At 37.7% G+C, this 9,607-nt stretch overlaps 1 protein-coding gene across 1 annotated transcript; it reads right to left on the bottom strand.

Annotated features, from left to right (window-relative positions):
- Positions 1-1,948: 1,948 nt before the first annotated feature.
- LOC139859444 (uncharacterized) lies at positions 1,949-2,659 on the bottom strand. The gene has a single exon (XM_071848236.1). The coding sequence runs from the start codon at positions 2,657-2,659 to the stop codon at positions 1,949-1,951; it is 711 nt and encodes a 236-aa protein (XP_071704337.1).
- Between the last annotated feature and the right edge of the window lie 6,948 nt (positions 2,660-9,607).

Here is a 9,607-nt window from a genome sequence, read left to right as displayed (position 1 = left end):
AATTCTAACAGTTAATATTCCTTATTTATCGTATGTGTTATTTAAACAAATACACTTAATTAAGCAATCTTATTATATCGAAACACGTTCTCGCACGATTGAAACAAAACCAATTTAATATTATGCAGTTTAGTTCTACATTAACTTTTATCTAACTTTCATTGTCTAACACTTTACCATTTTCAGAATACCGTTAAAAATGAATGATTTCTCAAATCAACGTGGACCTCTCAACAGAGACCCGTAATAATATCATAATCCTTAAGAGACTCAATAAATATCTTTTACTTGAATCATTTGTCATAATCTTTTAACTCCGTAGTTGAATATATCAATCAGATAATCCAACCTATAAGTTTAATGCACAGTATCATATACTCAACAATTTGTTACGTTTTTAAGTTATAGTATGTATTTACATATAATTGTTCGCGAATCGTTGAGAACAATTAAAGGGTAATTGAATAGTTTAAAATTTTGAGATTCAACTTCATAGACTTTGCTTATTGTGTCGAAAATATTAAATTATATCGAGAATTTGGTTCAAAATAAGTCAAAATTTTCCGGGTCATCACAAGATGCATTGCATTCCATGTTCTTGGTAAATCTTTTCCTGATGGTGTTGCCAATGTATATGCCCCATAGCCATTTGCCTTTGCTATTTTATATGGTCCTTCCCATCTTGGTCCCAATTTTTCTTGGTTCGCTTGTCGACTTGCCTCATTGTTCCTTAGTACTAAATCCCCTTCCTTAAATTCTACATATTTAACTTTCTTGTTATAGTATCTTGCAATCTTTTGTTTGTTATCCGCTTGCCAGATTGCTGCCATAATTCGCCTTTCATCTAAAAGATTCAAGTTTTCCCTTATAGCTTCTTCATTTTTGTCTACATGAAAAGCTTCTATTCGATGCGTTGGTACACTTATTTCTACTGGAATCACTACTTCTGATCCATAGACCAAACTAAATGACATTTCTCCAATACTATCTTTTGATGTAGTCCAGTGTGCCCACAATACATGTGATAATTCATCCACCCATCCAGTTTGACTTAAACCCAATCTCGCCCTTATTCCTGCCACAATTTCACTATTCGTTACCTCTACTTGTCCATTCGCTCGTGGATGTGCTACGGATGTAAATGTTTGCGTTATATCCAATTCTTCACACCAACTTTTGAAAGGGTTATTGGCGAACTGTTTCCCGTTATCACTCATAATTTCATTTGGCAAACCATATCTGCAAACGATGTAATCTAATACAAACTGCTTTATCTTATTCTCCGTGATAGTGGAAAGTGGTTTCGCTTCAACCCATTTTGTGAAAAAAGTCAATTGTGACTACCAGAAATTTCACATTTCCTGCTCCCCTTCGGGAAATGGTCCTACGATGTCTATTGCCCATTTGTAAAATGGCCATGCAGAAGAAATTGGGATCATTTTGTATTTCGGCATTCGCGATACTGGTGCATGCATTCGACAAGCTTCGCACCTCTTCACTATTTCCTCTGTATCCCTATACATGCTAGGCCAAAATTATCCATATCGTATTATTTTTGCCACTATTGTTCTGAAACCCGAATGTTGTCTACACGCCCCTTCATGCATTTCTCTAATGATATTCGCTGCTTGATTCGGTCCTACACATCTAAGATTTGGTCCTAAATATGACTTTCTGTATAAAACCCCATTTTCCATAAGATACATATGTGCATTCATCCGAATTCATTTTTCCTCCATTTTTTCTTTTGGTACCCTTCCATTTGAAAATATTCCACAAACGAAGTCATCCAACATGATTATGTTTCCTCAAATGAGGCCATTAACACCTTTTCTTCTATTGACTTGTTTTTTAACACCTCAACCATTATTCGTTTACTAAAATGATCAAAAGTTAGCGATGCCAAATTACTTAATGCATCCGCTTTTTTGTTCTTGCTCCTCGATATTTAAGATATTTCAAAAGAATCAAACTTTCCCGCCAATGATTGTACTATTTCTAGATATTTTTTCATAGACTGCTCTCTTGCTTCAAATAACTCCTGAGCCAACAATTGGGAATCTACATGTGCTCTTAAAGTTTCAATTCCCATTTCTATGGCTATCCGCATGCCGGATAAAAGTGCCTCATACTCAGCCTCATTATTCGATGCATAGAAACTAAACTTTAAAGCATAAGTATGCTCCTCTCCTTCCAGATTAATTAATATTAACGATGCTCCTGCCCCATCTATGCTTGAAGCACCATCAGTATATAACTCCCATGTTTGTGGTTTTTCAACCTCATTAAATTGTTCGGTTCGCTCTCCGAATACTTCTACTAAAACATCTGCCAGGATTTGTCCTTTGACTGCATTTCTTGGTTCCAAACTTATTTCATGTTCCCCCAACTCTATTGCCCATTTTGCCAGTCCCCCTGATGTTTCTGGTTTGACTAAGATTTGTTTGATTGGTTTGTTTGTTATTACTTTAATTGGGTGTGCATGATAATATTTTCTTAAACGTCTAGTAGAATGAACTAAACAGTATACCAATTTCTCAATTGGCTTGTAATTCATCTCATGTGCTTGCAAGGCTTTACTTACAAAGTAAATGGGCATTTGTACTTTTTCTCTTTCCGCTATGAGAACAGAGCTTACCGCTTCTTTTGATCTCGACATATATAATATCAACTTTTCTCATTCAATTGGTGCCGTTAAATTTGGTAACTCTTTTAATAACTTCTTAATATCCTGAAATGCTGCTTCTACTTTCGCTCTCCATAAAGAATCCTTTTGATTAATACATCCTTTTAACACACTGAAAAATGGCACGGATCTTTCTGCTTTTTTTTTTTTTGACAAAAACCTTGTTAGAGGCGCTAACTTCCCATTTAAACTTTGCACTTCATTTTTATTACTTGGTGATTTCATACCTTCGATTGCTTGAATTCTCTTCGGATTCCCTTTAATTCCTCTAGGTGTTACCATATATCCCAAAAATTTTCCTTCTTCAACTCCGAATGTACATTTTTTTGGGATTTAACCTCATATTCATCTTTCTTAGGGAATTGAATGTTTCCAAGATATCCTTCATCATCTCGTCTTCTGTATTGCTCTTAATAACTATATCATTCACATAAGCTTCAACATTTCTTCCAATTTGATCACAAAAAGCAGTATCAATTACTTTTTGATATGTTGCTACTGCATTCTTTAATCTGAATCGCATTTTTGTGTAATAAAATATTCCTTGAGGTGTATGGAAATCTGTTTTATCTTCATCGCGCTTCGCCATTAATATCAGATGATATCCTTTATATGCATCTAAAAACATTTATATTTAAATCCAGATAGAGACTCAACTTTCCAATCAATTTCAGGCAGTGGATAGTTATCTTTAGGGCACGCCTTATTGATATCTGTGAAATCCACACACATTCGCCATGATCCATCTGATTTCTTTACCATGACTGGGTTTGCTACCCATGTTTGATATTTTACTTCTCTCATTATTCCTGCTTCATTTATCCACTTCTTCCTTTAAACACTTATGTCTTGACGGAGTCATTCCTCTTTTCTTTTGACATACCGGGGGAATATTTGGGTTAACATTTGTAACATCCCAACCCTCGTTATACCAAAATACGACCAAAAAAAAAAACATTTCTGGACTAGTACATCTGGACGGCGTCCAGCATTCTGGACGGCGTCCAGGATTCTGGACAGCGTCCAGGATTCTGGACGGCGTCCAGTACTGAAGGCCTGGACGGCGTCCAGCCTTTTAGGAAGGCGTCCCAATGAACTACCAGGCAATGATCCCCGGGTCCAACTTACATGAGCGGAAAACCCGCTTCCCGACACTTTTATACGAAACCACTTTTACAACATGTCGATATATATAAAACTAAAGGAATTCCATGACGAAAAACAAGTTTTACAATATCGGGCCCACAACGGCCCGTCTTACGAATTTTATTCAAAATTACAAGTTTCGACCAAAGAGTTTAACTTCTAAACTACATCTAGAGCATGGGGTTTGGGATTAAACTACCCAAATCTTGATCGAACCTCAAAAGCTATAAACTTCCAAAAAGCGCTCCCCAACCAAAACAAACGGGAGACCACTAATCCAACCGAATACCTTTGCCCTTATCTAAGCCCGAGCCTAAAAAGGTAAACAACGAGAGGGTAAGCTAAAGCTTAGTGAATGCAATAATTATACATATACATATATAATCTATTCACCCGCAAACACTTACACAATACCGTATACAAGCTAGCAATTTAGTAACTATGCAATCACAAAGCAAAACTAGATATCCGCAATCTCAATGAGCTAGCATTACCAAAAGCATATAATATACAATTCGATATGCCAAACAACTAACACACGTAACCATGGTTAACCATAACGCACACAAGGGAACGGTACTCGCACAATGACCGTTGGTACTTGCACAATGATCGTTAGTATAACTAACCCCCTAGGTGGACGTCCGCACTTACCGAACCACCCTTCACGCACATGTGGTCTCCAACGCACAAAAGAGTAGTGAATCCACACACCCGGATAACACTATAGTGAATCCACACGCCCGGATAGCACTAACCACAAGCCCGCAAGCAAATACACTATATACGCATATATATGATTATTCACTCACCTCAACGCCTTAGGTGAATGAGATATCAAGCTTGCGACCTTCAATATAACGTACCTAATACATTACGCATATAATCAATCACACAATCAAGTTGGTCAACCAACTCACTCACCATCTTAGCAACATTTTGACCCATAGTGTAAATCTTGACCCATTTGCACTCTTAACCCCAAATTAGGTCAACTTTGCCAAAAAACCTAACACTAGCCCAAAATGGTCTTGACCCACTTAATAGCGCAAGGTTATCGCATCCACACGCTCATTTTACAACTTAGGTCACCCAAGACTCATTTGACCCATTTCAAGGTTAACACACCCATTTCGGTCACCTGCAACCCAAATAACACCCATATACTTAATCACAAGGTGTGCTAGTAATTACTAACCAATTTAAGACTTGAAAACACATTTATCATTTCAAAACCCTAGGTTAGTCATCCTTTGATTCCTCATGTCTCAAACTCACCCAAAACCCCCAATTTACTAACAAAAGGGTTCTATGTTCATCACTAACCCAGACCCTAACCCTTATTACTAATTAAGTAGAGGAATTAGGTTTAGAACTTACCACCACAATCACAACGTAGCTAGGGAGTAGATGAACAACTTTAAAACACGCACTTTGACCTGAAACAACCTTCTTCCTCCTCGATTTGAGCTTTCTCTCACAAGGAAACTCTCTCTCTCTCTCTCTCTCTAAACTTGAAGTGGATGAAGATAAGGTAGGTAAAAGTGAAGTAAAGGCACCCACCAACTGACCCTTGGAGCCTTAAAGTCGTTCTTCAAGTGAAATTGCCCATATACCCCTTTTAAATATCATAAAGGAGACAGCTGGCCCGCCAGACCATTTGGACGGCGTCCAATGGTCTGGATGGCGTCCAGCCCTTTACATTGGGACGGCATCCCATAATTTTGGACGGCGTCCTGATCAACTGGGGAAACAGGATCTTACAACTCTCCCCCACTTGAACCGGATTGCGTCCTCGCAATCCAAGCTGCATGACAAGCAGGTAGATATACCAAAACAAACTCTTTAGATTCCCATGTAAACTCGGAACCCTTACTACGTCGCCATTGAACTTTAAAAGTTCTCACCGCTTTATTTCTCAACATTTTCACTTTTTCATCAAGAATGGCCATTGGTTCCTCGACATACTCTAACTTGTTGTTCAAGGAAATCTCGTCCAATGGTACCCACGCCGTGTCATCCGCAAGAAACTTACGGAGATGGGAAATATGGAATGTGTTATGAATCCCCGCAAGCTCCTCGGGTAACTCGAGTCTATACGCGACCTCACCAACACGATCCAAGATCTTAAAAGGGCTAATAAATTGTGGAGCTAACTTTCCCCACTTTCGGAACTGAATAACACCTTTCCATGGCGAAACTATAAGCATCACCATGTCACCTTATTGAAATTCAATCGGTCGCCTTCGTTTGTCGGCATACGACTTTTGTCTATCCTGGGCCTTTTTCAAATGATTTCGAATCATATCAATCTTACTATTCGTCTCTAAAACTAAATTGGTACTCTCGATTTCTCTTTGACCCACTTCACCCCAACAAATCGGAGTTCAACACCTTCGTCCATAAAGCATCTCGTAAGGTGGTATCTCGATACTAGTATGGTAACTATTATTGTACGAGAATTCCAACAAAGGCAAGTGCTCGTCCCAACTACCACCAAAATCAATAATACACGCCCGTAACATATCCTCCAACGTTTGGTTCGTACGTTCGGTTTGACCGTTCGTTTGAGGATGGTACGCCGTGCTCAATCTCAATTGTGTGACCATATCTTCATGTAACTTTTCCCAAAACCGAGATGTGAAACGAGTATCCCGATCCGAAATAATAGATATAGGAACCCCGTGTCTCGATATCACCTCTTTGATGAACAACTTAGCCAAAGACTCTGACGATATCGCTTCCCGAATGGGAAGAAACAAAGCACTCTTTGTCAAACGATCAACTATCACCCAAATCGTATCAAATTGGGTTCTCGCCGTCTTTGGTAACTTCGTAATGAAATCCATGGTAATGTACTCCCATTTCCATTTCGGAATTTCTAACGGTTGTAAGATACCATACGGCTTTTGGTGCTCGGCCTTAACTTACAAACACGTGACGCATTGCTCAACATACTTAACAACATCACGTTTCATGCCCGGCCACTAATACTCTTTCTTTAAATCATAATACATCTTTGCCGCACCCAGATGAATGGAATACTTTGACTTATGTGCTTCGTCAAGTAGCACTCATTGGTAATCTCCCATTCTAGGCACCCACACTCGTCCTTGGAAGGACAACAAACCATGCGGGCCTAAGTTAATAAACTCCGTTTGGCCCACAATTTGCTCCTCATGCTTATTGTTAACTGATGTGTCAAGACGTAACCTTTAAAATGTAGACAATATGCTTAATAATTAACACATAATACAGGCAACGAAAATCCGATCATGTAGTAACTAGCAAGTAAATTGACCAGTTCGATCTACAGGGAGAAGTTTGTTTAAATGATTTTACCACGATTAATTATTCTAAAAAGGGGGTTTGTATTTGAAGTTGTGTTTTTGTTTAACGAAACAGTAAATAAAAATAATAATTAACAAGAATGAGAATGCGGTGTTTACTTCTTTGCTTGATAAATGACAGGGATTGTTCTTTTATAATTAAAACCGTTATGGGATAGTTACAATAGAGTAGTTTATATCAATTTCACAATATTTATAAACTTAAGAACTATGTTTAATCAACAAGATTCTTTCTTGGTTAAATTCACATAAAACCTAGTTTACTAAGATCACTCTAAGTAAACTACATGATTGTAAAACCTAAATATCATCTAATTACCATCCTATATTCACATATAGGTGTCTAGATCACTAGGTGTTGAAGTACAAATTATAGCCTTTGATAAATTCACATAAATCAAGTCATAACTCGTATAATTGAACTAGAATATAAAGATAGTTACAACAATGGATTTCTTGAAAGAACATGGTGATTTAGATTGGTTAACTAACTAGATTCAACCCGGTTAAACTAACGTGAAACCTTAATTACAACAATCACTTGAGGTAATTTCATAACTATGTTGTTTTGGAACTTATTCAATTACCGAGTTAAACACATAACAAAATCACTTAAGTGTATGTATTTAATCGTCTAGATTACTAGATGTATTGAAGTATAGATTGTTTTCCTAGTTAACTCACATTAATAGGTTTGCAATCTATATAATTGAAGTAATGATCTAAACATGCATAACAATGGTTCTTACAGTTGAACTAGATAATTAAATCAATCAAACATATGTATAACTAGCATAACATCAAAGTATAGAACAATCCCAAGCCATAAATCTTACATTGAAGCAAACACACAAGGCTTTTAGCCTAACATAATCATAGTAGAACTAATGAAACAGTAAATACAAGTTGAATTCATGTTAAAAAGATATAGAACAATAGTACCAATTGCGATAAACGATCCTAGCTTAATATTGATGTTGAAAGAGTGGAGATTAACTTGCAGCCTTCCTTGGACCTTGAAAATCGTCTTAAAACTGGGGGAGAACGTAGTAGTGAAGGTCTCTCAAGTAAGTAACCAAAGGCTCCATTAAATAGCCTCAAAAGTTAGGTATTTTGGCCAGAAAGTGACCAGATGCGCCGCATCTCTTTGGGATGTGCCGCATCTCTTTTCGTTCAGTAGATTCCAGCTCGATTCTGCACTCAGAACTGTCGGTAGGGGGTCAGATGCGCCGCATCTGGGACAGATGCGCCGCATCTGGCTTGGATGCGCCGCATCTGGGGCTGTTTTGGTCCAGAAGTCTGCATGCTCCGCATCTGAAACTGTCGGGAATTATTTGGTGCATAGATGCGTCGCATCTAAGAGAGATGCGCCGCATTTAGACCTGTTTCAGTGGTTTCGGGCTATTTTGCGCGTTTAATCTTCGTTTTAACTCTGTTTTTGCTGTTGGTCTTCATTTATTCATTCACAATGGACTTTTACAAATATACATGAATTACAATACATACGTACAACTATTACATACAAATGGAACAACTTTGGATCGAAATAACGGCAATAAACATGTATAATTTTGGCGTTATCAAAATCCCCATACTTAAACCTTGCTTGTCCTCAAGCAAGACTTACAAGAATTTGAAATTTACTATAGTACACACACTTATTTAAGTGAGAACACAAAAAATGGGACTCACACTCACTCGATATAATACACAAGACACACAAGTTATTTAGTAACACAATAACTCACGCTATATGGAAATCACACTCGGGTCACAATATATACACACTCACACTTTTATTTCACACACGAATCAAACTCACGCGTTTTGAGTATACACACACCTTTGGAGTACACACGCGAAATGAAATCACACCAAAGTCGAAAGGTGGGTTTTAAAGTCCACATTTCTTGAAAATTTGGATCCTTAGGGAAATTAGGACCTTTGCGAAAAACCTTTTATGTTTTGAAAATTATTCATGTTAGTTTTTACACTAATCAAGTTTTCGGTTTTAACCTCAAAGACCGGTTGAGGGTAACTGAAAACCGAAGCCTCAGTCGGCGCTTAGCAAGCTACTCGCCCCCATGATTGAAGTATCATGAAACTTGAAACCGGATGTCCTAAAAATGGTTTTACACAATATAGTTCATAAAATAGCATAAGTTTTAGAAGAAACTATATCATGTCCAAATATCATCGGTGAACTATGAGTTTGCACACCTCAATTTGTTATGGCATATGTATGTTGACCGCGGTCAACATAGATGCGGTTGATCTTTACGGAGATCATCCATCTGGGATTAGATTCATTAGTCTTAAAAGCTAATTTGCACTGTGCCCCCCATTGTACGAGACAGATCCATCTCATGGTTAGGATAAGTATGACCACCAAAAACCCTGTTTGATGCTGAGGTGAGGTGGATTT

Source organism: Rutidosis leptorrhynchoides, chromosome 7 (genome assembly GCF_046630445.1).
Source record: "Rutidosis leptorrhynchoides isolate AG116_Rl617_1_P2 chromosome 7, CSIRO_AGI_Rlap_v1, whole genome shotgun sequence".
NCBI lineage: Eukaryota > Viridiplantae > Streptophyta > Magnoliopsida > Asterales > Asteraceae > Rutidosis > Rutidosis leptorrhynchoides.
This window is presented reverse-complemented; position numbering and strand designations above follow the sequence as displayed.

What these genes read in the sequence shown, in the direction of transcription:
- LOC139859444 (XM_071848236.1), bottom strand. Translation starts at nt 2,659, where the DNA reads ATGTCGAGATCAAAAGAAGCGGTAAGCTCTGTTCTCATAGCGGAAAGA.